The sequence below is a fragment of the Ixodes scapularis genome, unplaced genomic scaffold, assembly GCF_016920785.2.
Source record: "Ixodes scapularis isolate PalLabHiFi unplaced genomic scaffold, ASM1692078v2 PGA_scaffold5__190_contigs__length_132052651, whole genome shotgun sequence".
Taxonomy (NCBI): domain Eukaryota; kingdom Metazoa; phylum Arthropoda; class Arachnida; order Ixodida; family Ixodidae; genus Ixodes; species Ixodes scapularis.
The window spans coordinates 54,603,147-54,625,602 of record NW_024609880.1 but is presented as its reverse complement, the minus strand read 5'-3'; the positions used below and the strand labels follow the sequence as shown (position 1 = coordinate 54,625,602).

Genomic DNA, 22,456 nt, shown 5'->3' with positions numbered 1-22,456 from the left:
GTGAAGGTCTTATCGAAATAAAGTTTATTTTTTGCAAGGGGCCACTGTCTCCTGGGATATATCCCCTGCAGCTATTCAAACTCTAAATATAAAAAAAAAAATGTGGCATAAGTGGGAACATTTTTGGGGCTCATCTTCTTGCACAGGGGTTGCGATGATGTCAGAATGCCGAACTCTTATTGGCTAATTGGAAAGGAAAATATAGTGAGTAGGCCTTGAGGCATCTAGCATTAAGGTCTACCCACTATCCTTTCAATCTAAGCCAATCGGAGCTCGGCGTCGTGCTGACGCCTATAGCGCAAGGAGCAGACGACTTGCTCCCCGCATACATGCAGTCTAACCCGGTTGTATGACACCCGGATATTTCAAATTATTGTTTATACCAAACAGCCCAAACATCACTTTGAAAATCATATGTAATAGTATAGGAGCGTTGTTTTTCTGTATTAAACTCCCATGGCAGGGACACTTGATACAGCGAATTAGCAAAGGAAGCACTAAGCACAGCCGGCCGTCCGCACAGGTGCCCGTCGTCGCTTCTCCTGCGGTCGGATTGCGCGGGCAGCGAGCACATAGCTCGCGTTGCTGGGCTGGCATACCGTGAAACCAGCATACGCAGCAAAATAAATTGTAAAAAAAAAAGTGAAGGATGGCAAAAGCGAGGGGAAGGGCACGCACACTCGTAGGGAGGGCAGGGAATGTCCGCTGTTGAAACAGTAGCGTGCGCTCTTTCCCTGGACACCACTGTCGCTGCAGGACTCCTTAGCCCCAAAATAAAAAAAAATTAGCTAAAAAAAAAATTTATTTTTTGTCCTGTTGAGTGTGTTGACAACAACGGTTGAGCAATCACACTTTGAACGCCTAATCTTTGCTCACCTTTTGCTTTACCGTTTTTTTTTTCTTCTTTTTTTGCCTCTTTTCTTTTTTTGCTGTTTGAATTTAGTGAGGTTTCTTTTTTGTTGCTTGCCTAACTTTATTCTATAGATCAAGGGTTTTTTATGCGGCTCGCTTTTTCCGTTTCTTATTTTTTAAAATTATTTTTGCGTTTCTTGCCGGCGCTGTGTGGAGGTCGTGTCCAGGCGTAAAGGATCGCAAACACCATTGTGTCAACGCGGAGGCGTTTGTGATCTTCACCAACTAAGCTCTACTGCACTTAGCGGCTTTTAGAGGCTCTATTTGGTAAGGTCCCGTTTGTCGCGGCCTTCGGTATAAGCAGAAACGGGCGTAAATTTCAACTGGAGCTTAAGTTAGCATATTTTTGTATTTCAAATTATAGATATAATGAACTATTTTACGATCCCCTTTGAATTCAATATATCCGGGTTCGACTGTATCTTGCATACTGCACTTCATAGTGGAAGCATACATAACTTTGAACGAAACACCAGTGCTATTTCATCAGTATCCTGTGTGTAATGCATTAGAAATGCTAATTCATTCCATGAAATATTCACAATTTTCCAGTGAAGAGAAATACAAACCGACAGAGTGATGGACCTGGCAAAGCAACCTGCACTGCAGCAACAGGTCCATTGTTCTGTCGGTCGGTGAACTGCTCCAGCAGTCCATTGAAAAGAAACGTGGAATGCTCTCGTACCATACCCTCCAGTCACCGATAGCGGCAGGGAGGTCCTTCAGTCGTCCTGCCTCCAGTACGAGCTTCCTACCTTCTATGAGGCTTCAACATGCCAAGAGTCTCAAGTGCATGCGTGCAGCCAAAGCATGGCAGCAAGCGCATACTGGAGGTTGGGCTGGTTGGCCGTTCGAAAGAAATGCCCTGCCACCCTGGTTCTGTCGGCGACCAGAGCTGCATATGATGATGTCACGAATAAAGAGCATAAAACAGAAAATGTTCAATGAGGCAAGTAGAAAACAAGAAAGCCGTCGTATGTACTGCGACGATGAGTAAAGCATAACCGACTCGATGCTGCCAGCCACGACCTGTGTCATAGGGGTCATGTTGTCAACAACATTATGGGCACGAACATGCAATAAGTTCAGAGGTTCTATCTACTGAAACGTTTCAGAAGTGTGGTGAAAGGTGAAATGAAACTCTAGGCCCGGCTTTCAAACCCTGTACCTCTGCGTGGCTTTCTGGACGGATATGCACCCGAGAAATCAATGTTAGGGTACAGTGCCTTCGGACAGAATTTGGCAACGGGGTTTTGGGCATTTACTGTTGCGCTGCTCGTGTGGGCTTGTTTGCTTGACCCTGGAGCTTTGCTAAACGGCTTTCTACAAATAGCCTAAAAACAAAATTTGCGTTTTTTTTATTGTTTTTTTTTGCAAAAAAGATGTTCTGTGATATTAATTGTAACACCTAAACCTTTATAGTTTAGGTGTATAACATGTCTAACAAAAAAAAACAACCTAAACTTCATGATTTAGGTGTCTAAACATGATTTGGGTGTCATAGTTTTGATATTTGTAGAAGCATTCTAACCTGCTGCACATTTAAAGTATGGGTATGCCTAGTGCGTTGATTTCATTGGTTCAATGGAGGGACGTAGTCGGTGCAATGCCAGGCTCGAGTCCTCAGAAGCCCTCAAGGTGGCAGCACCTCCCAGAGGTTGGCGAGGGTGAATCCGTCGGGGAGCTTCTCGACAGCCAGTCCCAACTCCGGGCTCAGCACCACTTCCCGATCGCGATCGTGAGTGCCGTCCGCCAGGTAGGCCTGCAGCAGAGTTTGGACGGCCTCGCTCAAGCACGGTTCATTGACTGCTCTTGTTTTTAATTACGTCAGTTTGCTACGCGGGATATCATCAAAGGTAAAAGTGAATTACCATTTCCTGGAACAAGTCCAGAAGGAAGCGATGGTGAGGGCCATGTTACCAAGTTTATTAAACCAACATGGTTGAGGTCATGATCAAAGAACTTTTCAGTTAAAAATAACTGTCGAGCACAATGGGACAATTTTAAATTGGTACCAATTAGAAACTATTGAGTCCAGCTAATACTGACCTCATCAACTGGTCATTCCAATTGGGTCTGTTTTTTAATTGGTTATTCCAGTTGAAATGATTGAAATCTAATTATCACTGAGTAAACTAATTGGTTGTTCCATCTGTGTTACACTTATTCAATTGGCAATTCAATTGGAATCTGTGAACTATAACTATACTGTGTTTTGCATTTTTACAATTGGTGACCCTGACTGAAGGTGAATTGCTATGAACACTTCCCATTTGGTACCATGATCTCTTCTAAACAACCGAAGAGTCCAAAAGCTGTATGTTTGTTTTACAATTTTGTGCAGGTTAGTAATTAAATCTGTTTTATTCCATGCATGTTCTGTTCTGCTGGCACTGATACTACCTAACTAGCATTCTCTGTTTCATGATAGCTTGGCAAACTGTGGAGGCCAGGGTCCCACGACCCGATTCGCGTCTCCAGCTCGCCGTCTCGCGGCAGAAACGGGAAGCACTCCAGTAAGAGTCCCCCGGTTCTGCTCAGCAGGCAAGGCATAACTGCTTGCAATCATGGTTCGTGAAACATCATTTCCGAACGCAAGCAACACTATTCACTGTCCCAATGTAGTGCTGCAGCCGGTATGGGATTGTAGAGTGTTTCAGTATTGCGTGAAAAAGCAAACGCAAACGCTATGCATTTCCCTTAGAGGCGTTCTCCACGCTGTGTGTGCGCGTCATTGCAAAGCTCCAGTCAAAACCACAATTTTGGACTCGGCGCATGCGCGGTGTAGAACACGCTATGCTAATGCAAACACACAGTGCTTTCGTTCGCTCGTATACACAATACTATAACTCACTACTGTTTCACCGGTTTCCAACGCCAACGAAACGTGCTGCAGTGAGCAGACGTGCAAGCGGGCAGGCGTTCCTCTGAACTGGAGAGGTTCAAATTGGCAAAACAACGGCGCATAAAAATTAAAGAAACAAAATGTTCTGGGAAGATTGGTGATTAATAAAAACACAAACGGAATCCATCTTTTGTGTGTGTATGTATGGGGGAAAGGGAGGCGGGGGGCATTTGGTTTGGAAGGATTGGCGGTAACTTTTTAAGTTTTGCCGATTTCCAAAAGTCGCAACTTTCATAGCACCATATGCTTTACCAACAGTTTATTTATTTATTTATTTATTTATTTATTACAATACCCTCAGGGCCAAAAGGCATTACAGAGGGGGTGGGGCAACCAAAAAATGAAAAAAAAAAGGGTACAAAAAGAGAGCAAACACAGCCGAGAATAAACATCAACAGCTCGAAACACAGCACTCTGGTCAAAAAATAAACAAAAGGACAATCACGACAAAAGGTGAGCAGATAAGGTTTTTTTAAATAAATCAATTGAAGGTATATTAACAAACGAAGCGGGAAGGTGGTTCCACTCAAGAGATGTTTTTGGAATAAACGCGTTCAAAAAGGCTGATGTGTTACAATGAGGGACACCAACTTTGAATGGATGATCAAAACGCGGAGAAATGAATGGGGGCTCAAGGAACAGTTTATCTTTCAATGACGTGTTAGAATGATAGATCTTGTAAAAGAGGCACAAGCGCGATATTTTGCGACGTAAAGAGAGAGAGGCTAGGGATAGACTGAGTTTCATGGAGGAAACGCTTGCTGTACGATGATAGTTAGAAAGTATGAAACGAACTCCGCGATTTTGCATGGCTTCCAGGTTAGTTATAAGTGTCGAGTGACCGGGATCCCAGATTGCAGCAGCGTATTCTAATTTTGACCGGACCATGGAGTTATAAAGCAGTAATTTCAAAGAAACGGGGGCCAGTGTAAAATTTCTTTTTAGAAAACCGAGCATAGAGTTAGCGTTAGCAATAATGTGGTCAATGTGGGTTTTCCATGACATGTTATAGGTAATATAGACACCCAGGTATTTGTAACAGGTCACAGACTGAAGTTGAGTGTTACAAATTGAGAGAGGTGGAAGAACCGTGTGACGACGAGAAACTCTCATAGACTTGCACTTGTTAATGTTAAGGGACATCTGCCACAATTCACACCATTGGGATACAGCACACAAATCATTTTGGAGGAGGAGTGAATCGGATTCATTAGTAACTTCACGATATATCACACAGTCGTCGGCAAATAAGCTAATAGAAGAGGATACACACGTAGGTAAGTCGTTAATGTAAATAAGAAACAATAAGGGCCCCAGAACGGACCCTTGGGGGACACCGGAAGTGACTGGACTTAGAGAAGAGTTAGCATCATTAGTATACACAAACTGAGAACGATTAGTAAGAAAACATTCAATCCAAGACAAAATATTAGGATCAATATGCAAGTGACTGAGCTTGAAAAGTAAAAGTTTGTGAGAGACTTTATCGAATGCCTTACAGAAATCTAGAAAGACGCAATCAACCTGGGAACCACGGTCGAGGATGGAAAGTAGGTCATTAGTGAAAGTGATAAGCTGGGTTTCGCAGGACAGTGATTTGCGAAAACCGTGTTGTGATGCAGTAAAAAAAGAATTTGAATCAAGAAAGTTAGCAAGATGTGAGTAAATTACGTGCTCTAAAATTTTGCAGGGAGTACTGATAAGGGAAATGGGTCGATAATTGGAAGGGTTATGTTTACTGCCTGATTTGTGAAGCGGAATCACCTTCCCAATTTTCCAGTCGTCTGGTAAAACGCCAAGGTTAACAGATTGTTGAAATATTTTGCAAAGAAAAATGGAAATGTAATTTTTAGTTCTCTTAAGAAATTTCGGTGTGATATTGTCAACGCCACAGGAGGAAGATGGTTTTAGATCATCAATAAGTTTTATAATTCCGTCATAGTCAAAAGCAAGTGGATCCATTTGAAAAAAACCATATCTCGGGAAAGTACCAGGGTAAACAGGAACAACATCACTAGCAAATTCTTTGACAAAATATTCATTAAAAACGGAAGCACAACTTTGACTAGGAACTATCACGCCATCATCACATGTCAGCGAAAGCACTGTATTTTTAGACCCGCTATACATATTCCAAAATTGTTTAGGACTGTTAGTTAGCATAGAGGGGAGGGTTACAGAAAAAAATGTTCGCTTGGCCTCCGCGATAGCGGTCTTATAGGAACAAGCTGCTGCGCTATAAGCTTCCCATCGTTCAGAAAGTCCAGTAAGCTTGGCAGTCCGGAAAAGACGTTTCTTTTTATTAGAAAGACGCTTAACAGATCTGTTGAACCAGGGCGATAAGTGGTTAGAAATGATAGGCCTACATGGGATAAAAGAGGTAATTAAAGAGCTTACTTTGGTTTTAAACATATTCCAATTGGCATCAACTGTGCGGTGTGAGAAATTAAAAAGGAACTCATCGAGAAAAGCAGCTAGTTCGCTATTAATGGTATCGAAGTTAGCTTTATCATAATCGAGAAAATGTTTCGTGGTTTTCTTTTCAAAATAAGCTGGAAGTTGCAAATAAAAGTGCAAAATCGAGTGATCGCTAATTCCCGGTAAGTAAGTTATGGATGAGACAAGGTCTGGGTCAGTAGATAGAATAAGGTCTAATATATTGGCCGTTGTACTGGTAACTCGGGTGGGTTCAGTGACAGATTGGGAAAAGGAAAAATCGGCACAAAGGTTCAAGAACTCGGTGTAGTCAGGAGAGCCCCCAGATGCAATCGGGAACGCTCCGGACCAATCAATTAGCGGAAGGTTAAAATCGCCTAGTAATAACAAAGGGGCACGAGGAAATCTAGAAGAGATAACGTTCAGCGCGTCATACAGATCAGAAGTAAAATTTGCAGGAGCATTAGTTAATGTAATTTTAAATAGATTTCTCAGATTAGCTAGAATGTTTTCATTGATTTTAGACTATTTTTATTTTATAACTTGGCAATTAAAAATGCTACAATTGATTGCCATACTTGTTTGTGTGTTTAAATTTAATCATAAGCAACAAATTATATTAGAGCTTAAAAAAAAACTATGCATTAAAATATCTTAATTTCATTGTTATTAATACAAATTGTGGCAATGTAGGCAGGTCTCATTTTGTTTTCTTTTAGCACAAAAAAAACTCTGATTTCGCTGTCAAAATAGACAAACAGTTGAACACTGGATGTAATACAAAGTCCAATATGTCACGCATTGCTTTAAAAAACACACACACTTCTGCTCTTTGACTCGGATTCAGTCTTTAGTTTTTTGTAGTGAGAACAGCGTTTCTTAGTTTACACATTTTGTGAACATATTCTAAACCCATCACCCTTGGCGATATTCTCTAGAGGTTTGAATGATTCTGTTATTCCTGTGCATGGACAGGCACATAGCCAGGATTTTGTTTTGGGGGGGGGGGGGGACCATGACAAAATATTGTATGAGGGGGAGGGGGGAAAGGAGGCCCCAGCAAAATGGAAGATTTGAGGGGGCCCTGGACCCATGGGCCTCCCCCCCTGGCTACGCGCCTGTGCATGGAAATAATGTTAAAGCAATTAATCATCTGAATATTGAAAGGCCCGCAGTTCATTATTTCACATGGCAATTATCTGAGCGAGAAAATGCAGCAAGAACATAAATATCATGCTGATTTTTTCAATAAATACCATATGCTATGTTACCTCTAAGGTGTATGGAAGACCCTCTCTCTAAAGGGACTTCGAACTCTACAAAATATTTTGGAGTTCCTGGATTGGATTTGTATGTCACAAATAAAGTTTCTCCAAACAACTTCTTTGGCTCAATAATTACTGCGCGAGACACACCTTGAGTTATGAAAGAATCCGAAATTAACACCTGTATCGAGAAATTAAATTCAAAATAGAAGTTAGTTTCGGTTTCATTCCTGAATTAAAATGTGCCTGCTGGCATAAATATTACAACAAACACCTTTTTTTTTTTTTTACAGTATAAAGAGGATTTGCACTCATAACACCCAAGCTTCCTCGTATAACCAGAAATAATTTGTGTCGCTCAGTGAAGCCAGCACAGTAGACAGGCTCAGCAACCAGTATACTGGCACGCATCTCCTACCCTCATTAAAATCGCCATTTTGGAAAACGAAAATCTATAGTGAACTGGAAACGCAAATAAGAGCGTCGCAGTGAGGCACGTGACCCCAGAGTCGTATATGTAGAGAATTTGGCCATTCATTGGCAAGTATAGGAGACAAATCAGGAAAAGCCATTGGCCGAAAGTAAGCTGGGCGTATTGCAGGGCGCCTTCACAAATTTGAATGTGGCCAACCAGGCGGTGGTCGCGAGAAACAAACTTAATAAGTGCATCGGAGTAACTCTCGGTGATTGAAAATATGGTGTACGTGATGTTTCAGTCACGGCCGTCATCCAAAATCATAGTGGAAGAGTGCGACTAGCAGAACGATCGACATAATTCGTACGCTAGGCGTCAAGGGCCGGGAATCTGGCACCCGAGCAGTCACACTCTGTCCGAGCAAACCAGAGCTGAGCGACACATTCGTTTCTTACATCTTTCTGCATGATCATAATCGAAACATCAGGTGCACACGATTTTCAACCATGAAGGGTTACTACATTTAATTCTTGCACGCTTATTAAAACCATATACCTATATGATTAAAACTGTTTCTTGCTACCACCACTAGGGGATTGTTTTTGGCTTCTGGTTGGCCAAAAGGGCATGACAAGCCCTCTTTCTGCATCTGGTGCATGCTCTGGCTCTGCCCGCACCTCCCAATGACCAAATTCTCTCTATAGACCATTCTATCTAGTGCTCTCAGGGCGGCGCCATTTTGTCAGAGCCGTATATTGGGAGAGTTTGGCCAGTGGGTGTGGCGACAAAGGCGCCGGAGAGGAGAAAAGTAAATGAAAGGGAGGAGAGCGCCGAAGGAGCAAGAGAGAAAGAAGGGAATAGAGAGGAGATGACCGCCATTTTTTAGCAACACTGTCGGAGAAGAGCACTGCTGAGGTTACGCGTCGTCTGCTACGGGCCGACTTCTTTTTCGCCTGAATAAAAGTTTGTGGCCATACGTCGAAAAATCTTCATTTATTAGCTTTTTAACCCACCGAGGAATAACAGAATGTCATTTTCTTGCCAGAGCCAGTGATATAAAAGGCAATAATCGAGATTTAGATGCCGATCCCACGCATTCCGCCAGGAGAATGATCGAAGATGGCGGCCCTTCCCGCTCAGGTGGGAGCAGCCGGGAGTTCACGCGCATGCGCTCATGCCTCTCGCTCTGCGCTGCGTGCTGATTGGCTCACTCGGGAGGAGAGCGTAACGGCGGCGAGATCATAGACTGACCAAACTCTCCCCATATACGGCTCTGCATTTTGTTAGACCGCAGCGCCCTCTCTACACATCCCGGAAGTTCAGCAGGTTCGGCAGAGTAAAACGAGAGAGAGGGCACGCACCCGACTCCGCTAGCAGATGAAAGACCCGGAGCTTGCCGTTCTCCATCTTTGAGTTGTACCGGCGGGCTTTACCAAACATCGAACTCTCGCTCGTGGCTGCCATTGTCAAGTGTTTTGCATTCTTAGAATATTCATAGCTATTCCAAAATCAGCTTATAGCGCTCTGTTGTTTTATTTCAGTCAATGATCAACTAGAGTATCCTTGTTCCATTACTTCAACAGCAGTGGAGTCAGCCAGCAATACTACCCTCAACCGCTGCGTCTATTGCGTCAGGAGAGCATGTTTTTATTTATTATTTCAGACTTTCACTCACTGTCGCTAAAGGCCTACACCAGTACAAACTTTTTATAGTAGGGTGTGTTCAGATAAGGACGGTCATGGTGGTGTCATGCCTATTTTTTGTTTTCAATAAAATTTTTATATGAAGTAGCGAAACCTGTCCACACAACGGGACAGACCTTAGTTCTGCAAGATACTTCATAGTATTCGTGAAAAAAATCGCATTCGAAAGGAGGTTGAAAAAATGATTTTCCCGGAGAGACCAGCCACTCTGACACACCTTTCCCATTTCTTTTTTTGCACACAAGTAACAGCGCAATTGAATTCAGTTCGTCTTTTTTGCGAGCACAGCTTTACACAATAACTTGCATATAAAAATCTGTGCATCTGCGCTTGAAGTTTCCAAGATGACGCGATTTTAAACCGAGTTGGAACGTCAGCCGGATGTTGGGTACAGCCCACTCAACGGAGCAGACGACGCACTGGGTGAGAGGGGGAGGGTGTTTTTTCGCTCTCTGCTCTTCCTAGTGGAACAGTCTATACACGGCTCTGCGTGACCCGATGTCACGGGAGCATTTGTGTCACTACGCCAAATGCGAGGCGTGAGGCTTGGAGCAATTGGCTGTCGTCTGCTAGCTAAGAGCCGTCTGCTCCAAAACCAACTTCGGATGAATGTCCACCACAGCAACATTTTTCCGTCTGCTACAATAGCGAGTACTTTGGGAACAGTTCATGAGACAATTCCCCCTCTGCCAAAATAGATCCACAAAACAAATAAAAAAAAAAAAATTATACGCCCAATTTTGCCGCGAATCTGTGACTAGTGCTAATGCCAAGGCACAGTGCAATGTTTTGGGTGGAAACAGCCAGTTACATGGCTGCGATCGCCAACGGCCACGGCACTACAAGGAAAAAAAAATCGGAAGCGGATACAGATGTGGCGTCGCTTTTTAGAGTGCAGCTCTTAAACTCCCGTATCCGGCTTGAGCGGTGTCGTCGTCGGCGCAACCGCACATTGCATTATGGGACGTTTTCCATAATGACGTCATGTGTGACGTCACATGGCGTCTAAATTCAGTAGAGAAATTCCCCGCTAAATTTAGCGGAAAAATTTCCTCGCTAAATTTAGCGGGGAATTGGTTCCGCCATATTTAGCAAGAAATTTGGCGAAAATTACCTGCGAAATGGGAGGGGAGCGAGAGAGGAGGTGAGAGTATGCTCCCTTCCTCCTCCGCCATACCCTCTCCTCCTCCTCTTCAAGAGCTGCGCTCTAATTCGGCATTACAGAGCATTGTAAACGTCTTTCATTTTTTTTTTAATATAATTGAAACTCATAAGTTTGTGATTTTTTATTCCTCATATTTTCTCGTTAGAGATGGAATTGCACGAGTTCAACTGCCACTAAAAGAGAAAGAAGCCTAGAACTACTTTTTGTCGCAGACGGCACTGTTGCTGTGGCAGTAACGAGGCCCCCGTGGCCTCGACCATGGACTGTTATCACGTGCCTTGCTCCGGCGCTCTTATTGGGTCGCTAAGACCGCAGCCTATACAGTTCACCAAGTTATCCTGAAACGGAGTACAGGCCAAGATCCTGTCACGCTGTCTTGAACAGCTTTTGTTGCGACTTGCACCTTTCTTATGTCTAAATTAAGATAGCGTTACCCTTAATAATATTAAGATGGAATAGGCAAATCTGGCAGTGACCCCGTGCTCAGTTACAAACTGTAATGAGAAAATCCCAACTATATTTTCGCAGCACAGAATAGCACACCTTGCAACAGCTGCGCACACACGCTCATGCTTTCCTGCAGTTTGCCGCTGTATTGTGGAAAAGCGCACTCAACAAAACGCGAGGCAAGGCGCCGATTATATAAGTCCCCTAGATTACTGTTCACGGTTTGTGGGGCATCCACAGCATGTTTTCTAGCAGTGGCCGGACGTAATTAAGCCTTTACTTCACACACACTCTGCAACTATGGTGCCTGGAACGCATCTCTGACCGGTGTGTTTACTGCGTGCTCAAGAGTGGTCCCTCGATTTTCGCCTCAGGACGTCGCAGAAGTGTCATGCTGTCGCCAGCTGCGATCCTGGCGGTGTCGCAGCTTTGGTGCTGGGTGTAGCAGACGTCTGTTTCGCTGCAGGTCATTCTCCAGCTTGACAAGCCACGGAAGCTCCAGCGGCCAAGAGTTGGCGCCGCGACGACAGCAACACTCGCATTCTCTTGTGCTTTTATCGAGAACTTGTTTGCCCAACTGTCAGGATCGCGACATCTGACAGCATGACACTCCAGCTTTTGTGATGCTATTTGTTGCCACTTGTTGCCACTTCGGGACCACTTTCGATGCATGGGAGGAGCAGGACGCTAAACATGCCAGTCAGAGACATGTTCCAGGCACTGTGGTGTAACGGTGCAACTACCCGATTCCTGATGGCGGGGAAACGTACGGCAAAGGCGTCATAATGGCTGCCCTCCACGTCGCTCAGTTCTGCGTCTTCCGAGTGCAGAGCTGGACCGGACTCTGGAAGTCCCGGTTCCACCTCGTCCTGCAGGAAACGGCGAGGGCATTTTTGTGGTATACGATCCGGAGGAATCTCAAAAGGAACGATAATTAGAAAGCCAAATTATCATTCCAGCCAAAGACGACGAGGATGGCGCGAGAATGAGGAGTGTGCCCACGATCGCATTACGACACTTTCGTTTTGAGGCAGCAACACGCCAGTTCGCCATACACATAAACGACTTGGGCGGGAACTTCGAAGTTGGGTTTTCTAAATTATTTTGTTAAATTTATAGCATTTAAAGGGCCAGCCTTAGAGATTCTGTGTCCGTGGCACGTAGCCTCACTGACGGGAGGGAAGCGTTAGCGCGCCGCTTACCCCTCACCCCCTTAGCTCCGCACGGCACTGAGCATATCGTTTGTTTGCCATGATCTTGAGCCAACAGCCGTGCTCCCTTGCCAATGCCCTATCTTACGGCCACGCTACGGTTTGACCGACGCGAGCAAGCGAGGCCTGAGCGCACGAATCACATGTAAAGCCGCCAGTTTAAAAGTCTGCCATGTGCCCCCTGGCTAGTGCTTTGTCCATAAGGCAGTTTCCCACCTGCCTCTGCAGGAGCGCGTCCACTCCCAGCAGGGGCTTGGCCCTGTGCACTTTCAGGAGGCTGGCCAGCTCTTTGTGCACCTGCTGCAGCTTCTCCAAGGGGTCCACCTTGAAGCCCAGCACGTAACCCCCGCTCTGCGGGAGTTGGAGAAGCAGCGTTAAGAGGAAACAAGATCCCCCGTGTAAGCGAAAGCGGCGATGCTACGGTTAGGGAAGTCCCGGATGTCCCATCTCCAGCCATAAGCTCCCTACCTTCGACAACCTTTTGGCGTCTCGTGACCTCCGAGCGTGCAGGCGCAGCCGAAGCACAGCGCTAGGCAACAAGCATGTGCCAAAGGCCGAACGTTCCAAAGACGCACCCTGCCATTCTTACCATGTCGTTAACTACAGAGTGTCCCACGAGTCTGGAGCCGTAGCGAATTCGTATGTTCCTCTTTCCAGGCAGTCGAAGATGGCTCCGACTAAGGAAGAATACGTCAAAGTCTTTTGATTGGTTGGCGGCTAAAGGTGGCCAGGGTGTTTGATCGTGGTTTACGCCAAGAGGGTCATTGATCTGCGGTACCTGGCATCCAGAATCGGGCACGCTTGTTGGCAGACTGATCATACCGTTATTGGCTGAGTAATTAATGGAATGGCAGCATCATCTATCTAGGCGTGTGCATTATGAACGTGTTCTACGACTCACCATGATTCCAAACCTAAGACGTGAAGGGTGCGGCACTTTCTACCCTACAAGGCCACGGTCGACTTTTGCCAAGCAACGTGCGACGGCAGCTAAGAGCCGCTTCAGGACACGAGGAGTGATGCCGGTGCGTCGGGTTTTGAAGCAGTTATTGTCTCTGGAGGTTTTATTCTTTTTCTTGTTTTGCTACTTTGGCTGTTTAGTGCCCCTTAGTGTTGAATCTCCTGCGAGCATAATTAAGCAGATTATCCGTCGCCAACAGACGATTAATTTTTTTTTTTTTTTTGTTCTGGCCCGGGGGATTAAAACTGGGAGTTGATAGGAGGGAGCGGAATGTGCTTGCAAAAAGACTAGCATATGCATAATAAATGTACACTTCTGTTCCATGCTTTATGAAGGTGAAGTGTTTATTCTGTGCATAGTCTTAGCCTAAGTGAAAAAATTATTTCCCTGTCTCTCTAAAACACCCCTTGAGCTGGAGACCGTCTTTGAGACACATGTGGAAAAACTGGATGGATGAATGCATTAACACGAGGGGCCACAACGCCGCACGTGTTTCTGCATTTCCCAATTCTGCAACACCTGTTGTGGCCTACTCACGCTCTCGCTTGTTTCGATGACGAGTGCCTTGCCAAACTTGGACTCCCTCGTTCTGATGGCAGCCTGCGACGGAAAAACAAACAACCATGCACGTGTCTCCGCGATGCAAATAACCCGAATTCTAGGACATTGAGGCTAATCCTGACAACTGCGGCTGGTGAATGCTGGCTGCTATTTTCATCAAGCCTGGTTTCAGTGACAACATGATGCCAAACAGCGCACCTGGACAATATACGCAGAGACGTGCTTTCGGTAATCTACAAGGCCATGTACCTATCGCGTAAACTAGGGACGAGAGAAACATCCACAAGGGTACTCACAACCGAGCTCAATAACGGAACATAGATTTCATTAGAAAGAAATCGAAAGTTACATCAGGGTGTTCCCAAACTCTTTAAGTTTCTCAAACCGTCTCCTCCCCTGTAAAGTGTTTCTCTTCTTTAAGCATTATTTTAGTGGGTGGAAACCACCCACTGATGCATAATTATAAGTCAATCAGTATGTGAATCACTGCATCGAGGGCCCATAGGCTCCTGCGGCGCATTAACGCATTAATGCAAAGACCACGGCGGGCTCCTCGGCCGTCGGTCGAGGGAGATGGGGGTTTCTCGAGATCAAAAAGTTTGAGAACTTGCACATTTGCCATATCTGGCAGTGAGACGATAATGGAAGGGGCGCGTCACGCACCACTTGCACATAGGGGAGGCTGATGTTGAAGGACTCGTTCATGTTGGCGTGCCACACGACGCGGACGTTGGTGATATGGAAGGTGCCCAGGTTCCCCTGGTCGCTCGACAGGTTCCACACCCCGTTCACCTGGCTGCACACCTCCTCCCGGGGAAGCAGCCGCAGCTGGCGGTTGTGTAGCAGCGCGGCGCGCAGGTGCAGGTCACGGTACAGCTTGCTGGCACTGTATGCCCTGGGACCCGGAAGAAAGGAGGGCGTTGCCAGTCCCCGAGGCCGAAGAAACGCCACCGTCAAACACACACCAATCAAGTGTCCAGTCACTGTGAGGGATAGCGCGGCACCGAACGGGCCTGTCCCGCGAATGTGCGGGGGAACGAGAGTAAAGAGGAAGAAGCGGAAGTGAAGGGCGAGCGAACGCGGGACTGGCCGCAGGTGACAAGAACGGTTTCGGAAGTGGAGTAGTGCGGATTGATACATAACAAGTGGGGGCTCCGCTGCCCTTGGGAACAAAACCCCGGCCAACTCCCTTTACCAATCAGTGGCACGCCGGGCTTCGTGGCAGATTCGACGTCTAGACTGCAGGACGCGCATGAGTTTGCTCTGGAGAACCAAAGAAAAGCGCAAAAGCAACAGCGGCGTTACTACAATCGAACTCGACAGCAGTCAGAGTTCCAAATAGGTGACACAGTACTACGCGACCTGCACACATCCAGTGATGCCAGCAAAGGAGTGGCAGCAAAACTGGCTCCAAGACGCTCGGGACCTTTCGTGGTGGTGGGGAAAGTGGGGGCCAATGACTATCGTCTGAGGGACCAAAGTACTGGAAGACTGGCGGGACTGGCACATGTGGATCAGCTGTTGAAGTTCTGCGAAGACCGACTGGACTTCACTTTCTAAAGGGGGAGGATTGTGAGGGATAGCGCGGCACCGAACGGGCCCGTCCCGCGGATGCGCGGGGGAACGAGAGTAAAGAGGAAGAAGCGGAAGTGAAGGGCGAGCGAGGTGACGAGAACGGTTTCGGAAGTGGCGAAGTGCGGATTGATACATAACACCACAAGTTGGAGATAATGGCGACAAAATATGGGTGGGCGCACGTTAAGTTCAGGAGCGGAAAAGCAGAAGGAGCACATGGTAGGACAGGCCCTTGTTTGGTCCAGCAGAACGGTATGGAAGCAGTGTATGTATGGTGCCTGGAACAGTTTTCATCTGGTGCGGTTACCGCATACTCAAAAGTGGTTCCTCCATCCACCTGACGAAGTCTTGAAAGTGGATATGCTGTTGCTTGCCACAATTCTGGCAATGGCAGAGCAGGGGAGGTGGATGCAGCAAACACCTGTTTTGCTGTCTATCGCTCAGCAGCCAGAGAGTCGACAGAAACAAAAGCAGACACGAGATGCGACGCAATTTGTTGCCACTTCGGGATCACTTTCAATGCACGAGCGAATGGTAAACACACCAGTCAAAGCCACGTTCAAGGCGCCGTAGTATAGAAGTCTGGAAGAACACCTAATACTTGTAAAGCATGCCACGTTGTTCTCATTGAGCCTGCTGCGAGCCAGCGCTCTCGCATCAAGCCTCACCGCTTTACACCGGTGCATGCGCATAAAGCTTCACCCCCTTGCACTGGCTTGTTGGGGCAGCAGCCGACGCAGAGGAAGGCATCAGGTAGCACAATGGGCTCAGAAGTTTTCCGGGGTAGGTGCTTGATATGTCCTTTGCTTATATTTCAAAAGCAAGGTGTGGGCACCTTGCTTTTGTTGCTACATACGCACATCCTTGGTATTTTATGGCAACCGACGCGACGCATAGCAATGTCCAACCCCACCGAGAAGTTTCTTTTTTGCACATGTTTCTTACGGTCGACCTCCTGCCGACCTTGCATTCCGAAGTCAGCACATCGCACCAAGCTCTAACTACAGCCGCAGGCCATGGTCTCCCCAAGCCTTCAAATATGGTATGCCACACATCCTCACCCCAAAAACACAACTAACAGCAACACCTGGTGTTGAGAAGGTCTGAACAAACATTAAAAACCTTTAAAGGGCAACTCCGTTTCATTTTTGGCTTTGAAAAAACAATGCAGTCCTCTTCAGTATCACATAGGAAGACCCCACATCAAATATTACGATGCAGTTCTGTCTAGATGTTTCTTAAACGGTCGGATAAACTTTGCAACTTGCCAAGTTGCTGAAATTAGCTAACTCAAGCAGGCGAATTCAGGCACAACTAACAGCGCACTCAAGGCTACGGTATGGCCGTAGCCAACATTAAGCTAAACGTCACCCCCATTGCCCCCTTTTGCTTGTTTTTACTTCTCCGGGCAAGCGTAGTAGACGACGTCAGCGGACGACGTCAGCGCCTTATGTGGTTGGCGTAAGGCGCCAGCGAATTGGGCCACCCCGCCATGGACTCGCCGTTACCGCCGTCTTCTGCGTCACAACCGCCGTTGTCATCTCACTGTTCGTGATTATTGTCTCTGAGTTTCATCCACACTACGGGCAGTATGTGCGCAAACCTATGCCGCAGTTGTGCAGACGTCGAATGTCGTAGACGCCGAAACGTGGCGAAGAGTGCGGTCCAGACGACACTTGCGCCTGGCACACGCCCGCCCCAATCCTGCCCGTTGTTGCATAGAGGATCACGTGACATCTCATACCATGTGATGGCCATGTTGTCTCTGAGTTTCATCCACACTACGGGCAGTATGTGCGCAAACCTATGCCGCAGTTGTGCAGACGTCGAATGTCGTAGACGCCGAAACGTGGCGAAGAGTGCGGTGCAGACGACACTTGCGCCTGGCACACGCCTGCCCCAATCCTGCCCGTTGTTGAATAGAGGATCACGTGACATCTCATACCATGTGATGGCCATGTTTTTGGCGGCCCGAGGCCAATGTTGCTGGATGGAGCCGAAGTTTTGGTTTCAATTTCCGCTCGTGTTTAAAATTAGATTTAAAAATAACTATCCCATTTTTTGCGAAGCAAACGACATACAGTCTTTTACTAGGGCTTTTTAATGTGAATCATTCATTATTCCGAAATCTTCGGAACTGAGCGGAGTTGCCCTTTAAAGGGACACTGACACCGCCCAAAACATTTTTTTCATTTTTTGCCAGACGATTCATAATGGTGTCACAAGACTATACCCAATCAATATTTTGGTACAGCGTAACATATATTAAAAAAAAAAAAAAAGTAAAACAATGCAACTGCTTGAAACCAAAACTGGACTGGGGGGGAAGAAATATAAAGCAGGAGAGCATTGCCGAAAGTCAGGTGGTTGCGTTAATACCCTAAAAAAACATCTCATGACCACAGAGAAGAGAGTGAGCGCAACTGAAACCGGCCAGTTCTCGATCGGCGGTTTTCAGGCAAAAAGGAAACGAATTTAGAGCCGCAAATTGTGCTCTGGGTGGTTGGGCTCTCATTTGTCATGTGCAAACAAAAACCTTGGCAAGCATAAATACCTTGTCAGTGTCCCTTTAAGGACTATGATGGCAGAAGTTCTAGTACCATATTCTTCAGTCTATAAGCCGCACCCCCTATAAATGGCCGTTTTCAAAAATACGTCGGTATATATGGCGCAATTATATATTTGTATGGTCAGCGCAGTGAGATTGCATTCAAAAGCCCACATGATCAAAATACATGCGCAAGCAAGAGCAAGTTTCATTATTCTCATTAACAAATCGAACGAGAGGTATAACCCCTGTGGTAAATTGCTGCAGTTAAGGTCCGAACAGAAAAAAGAGTGCACATAAGTCGCACTGCCGTACAAAACACACAGACTGAAATTTTTGAGAGAAAGAAACGTGACTCAAGCACCAGAAGATATGGTACTACTATGCTGTTTTTGCTCACTTCTTAGCCTCTATTATTTATTGGATATTGGACACATTTCTTAGTAATTTTAGTACTTTGCCATAGCTTAACACGGCAACAAAGTGTTGTTTCACAACACTAAACAAAAAAATTAATGTTTTTTTACAACTGAAACAAGCTGGAAACATTTCCTAAAAAATTAGGTAATAAGAAACACAGGTAAGTTTGTTTTTTTTTGTTTTGTTTTTTTAACTGACTTACTTGAATGTTTTCAGAACGGACGTTATCAGTCGTGGCTGTTCCATTGCTGAACTCTATTGTGTGGGGATTAAAGAAAACAACTGTGACCGATCTGCTCTTTAAATCAATATTTTGTGGTCGACATCAATTTCAACGTACCACATTGGTAAAGATGAACTCGAACCTGCTGTTGTTTGCCTTTGTCATGAGGTACAGGGCTTCGGCGATTCCACACAACTTCTGCAAAACATTCGCACAAACCATGAGTAGTGCACGCAACAATTTGGAACGGCCGGCGTGAACTTACGGAATTAACCGTTCGCGTCGACACGCCCGTGACGCAGTTGAAACCGACAGCTGTGCAAGTGGATGGAAAAGACACGGTAAAAGTGAAATGAACGAGAGATGTATAGTCGTTAGCTTCGTTCTATTTACCTGCACCGGTGCAGAAACGTTTAGGGCAGTGTACTTCCGGCATGTGTGTTGAGGTTTGACCGGGAATACATGTGCCCTACGCTTTTCTGCACCGGTGTAGACAAATCAGACAAAGCTACTCATTGAACGGCAGAGCGCACCTTTCGAATGCCCGGATTCCAGCACGCGTTGGCACTTCGTAATTGCTGTCTGAACGGTGTGCGTATTGAGTGGGCGTGCAAAAGTAGCGCATCATGCTTTATCACGCGTGTGCTCAAGATGTCCTTGATGCCGAAGCGTTGCTGGAAAATATGAAGCTCGTGCTAGAGGCGGGACATCCGAAACTCCTCCTCCTTGCCGTTCTTACCTTGTCAGTGACTAGCTATAAAAGAGTGACTCACACAAGTTGACCCGGGACCGTGCATTTGATTGCCAGATGATTCGCAGGTTTGTGACGTATAAGGTTCCTGTGCAGGTGTGTAACGAAAGAACTGTCATGACCTCATTTGTATGTGCACGTAGAATATAGCGTCTTGCATCCGACTTGCCTTTATCGCCGCTGTTCCCTTTCGTGTCCTCAACTGCACAGAGTTTGTCCAGTTGCTCTTCTCCACAGCCATACTGGAGCTCGCTGTGTAAGCGGAATGTGATCACTTCTTTCGCAGGCATCAAAAAATACAGTGTGTTAGATAAATTGTATTAAAAAGGGCACTTGGAATAAAAATTCGGCAGGGACTGCTTATGTGTGAGAACAAGAAGGCATTGTACTTTTTGGTGCAATGTTTTTGATTGATGTTTTCGACATGCATTAAAGTTTTTTCTGCTGATTCGGTGTGTGTGGAAAGCAGTGCGCTCATTTTATACACCCATGACATGGCGTCGAGAGCCCATCGCAGTAGACACAGCACCGATGAAATCCGAAGAGCAAGTGAAGCACGGGAGGCAACATGCTCGCTTTACGTACTCATGACGTGGCGCCACCTCTTCCCCATTGGCTGCGCCGTTACGTGCCCAAGGACGCACGCACTAGGCCACACTTTTAGTCAGCCAGATGGCTGCGACGTGACGTGTGCAATGACGCATGGACTAGGCACAGCTTTAGTCAACCAGAACTGTGGAGCCGCCGTGGCATCAGGGAAACGTGCTCGTGTCGCACCCCGGAGGCCCGAGTTCGATTCCCACACAGACTGCAATGTACCAAATTTTATTTTCAAAGCCATTAATTTACTTTATTTACAGGAACTTCCCCGAGATATTTGACGTCAATCCAAGCATTTTCGTCGTGTTTTTCCTGTTTGCGCCGTTGGCCATTTTTTGTACCATTGCTAGGTCACGCCGCCACCAGATTTTCGCATTAAAAAGAATTAATTTTTTTAGAAGGTAAAGCTGTCATGAGTGTGATATGAAAATTAGCAAACTAATATATGTGACTCAAATGTGCTGCTGCTACGGGGATTATATCAACTAACAACAAAAAGAAAGTTAACTAGTTAACGCATAAATTGCATCTGTATATCACGTGTCCCAGGTGACGTGCGCTGCAATCGATAACGTCAACATGAAGAAAAAAAATATATGTGTGTATATATATATATATATATAAGGTGTCCCAAGTCACCAGGCTCAATCTAAAATGGGCCGTAAAAACCTACGCCTGCACGTAGCAATCTCTTTTCGACAAAGGCGTATTTCACAGGTCAGTTTTAGAGCGCAGCTCTTAGGCACCCATTTCCGGCTTGAGCAACGTTGCCGTCGCCGTCGACGTAACCGCGCTGTGTATTATGGGACGCGTGAGGTCACTGATGACGTCATCGGCATCCGCATCGTCATCGACGACGTCACTGATGACGTCATCAGCATCCGCCTCGTCACTGATGACGTCATCAGTGACATCACTGATGATGTCATCGGCATTCGCATCGTCCCTGATGACGTCATCAGTGACATCACTGATGATGGCATCCGCATCATAATCGTCCCTAATGACGTCATCAGTGGCGTCACTGATGACGTCATCAGCATCTGCATCGTCATCGTCACTGATGACGTCATCGGCATCCGCATCGTCGCTGATGACGTCATCGGCATCCGCATCGTCGCTGATGACGTCACTAGTGATGATGACGTCATCAGTGACGTCACTGATGTCATCGCCACGTGACCCTCGTAAGGCGATGGCGACGCCGCTAGGAGGGAGGAGTAGCAGACAGGATGAGGAGGTGAGGAGGAGGGAGGAAGGATATACCTTCCCCTCGGTACCCTTCCCTCCTCCCCCTCAAGAGCTGCGCTCTAATTCGGCGTTACAGGGAGTTGTAAACGTGTTTCATTTTTTTTCTTATAAAATTATAAAGCGAAGAACTCTTTCTGTAAAAAAAAATAGGGTCTAAAAACTTGCCAGGGTCGCTGCGTATGAGACAGACATCTTACCACTAAGCTACACTACAGCTTCGAAAAACAGATTTTGACAATTCGCTTTATACCAGACTTTCGGACGACACTTGAAGGCGTGAGTGGAATGCCGTTGGACGGCACTCGAACGCTCTGCAAGAGTGCCGTCAGACGGTACACTAGACACTACGTATTTTAATTGGACATAGGAGTTTAGGATACTCTCCGGGCCGTTCGGTGATATCCTGACATTTCTAAGTGCACCCCGTACACTTAGAAATCGTTTATATAAAGGCAGAAAATGATGAGAGTGCCACACTTGTGGTGAAAGTGGATTAGATGACACTTACTGGCATATCAAAGCTGTATGTTGGGCTAGTTGGTATTGGTCTTGGGTTGCCAAAGGCATGGTAGCGCTTTTTTGGACGAGGACAAAAGAAAGAAAGACAAGACAGACACGAGCGGTCGTGTCTGTCTTGTCTTTCTTTCTTTTGTCCTCGTCCAAAAAAGCGCTACCATGCCTTTGGCAACCCAAGACTTACTGGCACTTCGTAATCGCTATCTGAAAGGTGCGTGCATTGAGTTGCGCGCGAAACTAGTGCCGAGTCAGAGGTTGAGAGCTCTATGAACGCGCGTAATGAGACAGGTGATAATGAAAGCGACGCACTGATTGGAGACGTCGAACCTCACATCTCGGTCCTGCCAAAGACCGTCGTAGTAGTGGGCTTCTGAGGACATCCCGTAATGACCGACCGTCGCCGCTGTTTGTTTTGAATTGGGGGTTGCTATGGTGATCTTGAGCGTTTTCGAAAATTCCGACTAAAAATTCCTATGATGTCATATCTGAATTTTTCTTATCAGTGATTTCTAAAATATAAAAATAAATGCGTAAAACAATAATTATTAAAATACAAGTATTTTATTAGCTCAAATGTTTGTAATTTTTGT

The 22,456-nt window shown here is 46.0% G+C and overlaps 2 protein-coding genes across 3 annotated transcripts in view; one reads left to right on the top strand and one right to left on the bottom strand.

Annotated features, from left to right (window-relative positions):
* Window positions 1-1,836: 1,836 nt before the first annotated feature.
* Window positions 1,837-22,301, bottom strand: LOC8028960 (Bardet-Biedl syndrome 5 protein homolog). 2 transcript variants are annotated; one of them, XM_029981412.4, is made up of 11 exons: window positions 22,176-22,296; window positions 19,669-19,751; window positions 19,522-19,587; window positions 19,014-19,063; window positions 18,866-18,946; window positions 18,728-18,780; window positions 14,646-14,877; window positions 13,959-14,021; window positions 12,677-12,811; window positions 12,020-12,118; window positions 1,928-2,674 (listed from the first exon to the last, which is right to left on the bottom strand). In XM_029981412.4, exons 1-11 carry the CDS (start codon window positions 22,244-22,246, stop codon window positions 2,546-2,548), a joined length of 1,062 nt encoding a protein of 353 aa, XP_029837272.1. In that variant the 5' UTR covers window positions 22,247-22,296; the 3' UTR covers window positions 1,928-2,545. The 2 variants fall into 2 exon arrangements, with proteins under 2 accessions (XP_029837273.1, XP_029837272.1); XM_029981413.3 differs by lacking the exon at window positions 12,677-12,811 and having other exon boundaries at window positions 1,837-2,674; window positions 22,176-22,301.
* Window positions 2,636-22,456, top strand: part of LOC8028961 (probable ATP-dependent RNA helicase DDX23) — a 47,806-nt gene continuing 27,985 nt past the window's right edge. Inside the window, exon 1 of the mRNA XM_042294039.1 lies at window positions 2,636-2,816. The gene's annotated coding sequence lies outside the window, so the exon portion shown is untranslated. The remainder of the gene's footprint in view (window positions 2,817-22,456) is intronic.

Coding starts and splice junctions, on each gene's coding strand:
- LOC8028960 (XM_029981412.4), bottom strand. CDS start 22,246: ATGTCCTCAGAAGCCCACTACTACGACGGTCTTTGGCAGGACCGAGAT. Junction 14,022..14,645: donor GCCTCCCCTATGTGCAAGTG/GTGCGTGACGCG, acceptor TTTCCGTCGCAG/GCTGCCATCAGAACGAGGGA. Junction 12,812..13,958: donor TCATCGAAACAAGCGAGAGC/GTGAGTAGGCCA, acceptor CAACTCCCGCAG/AGCGGGGGTTACGTGCTGGG.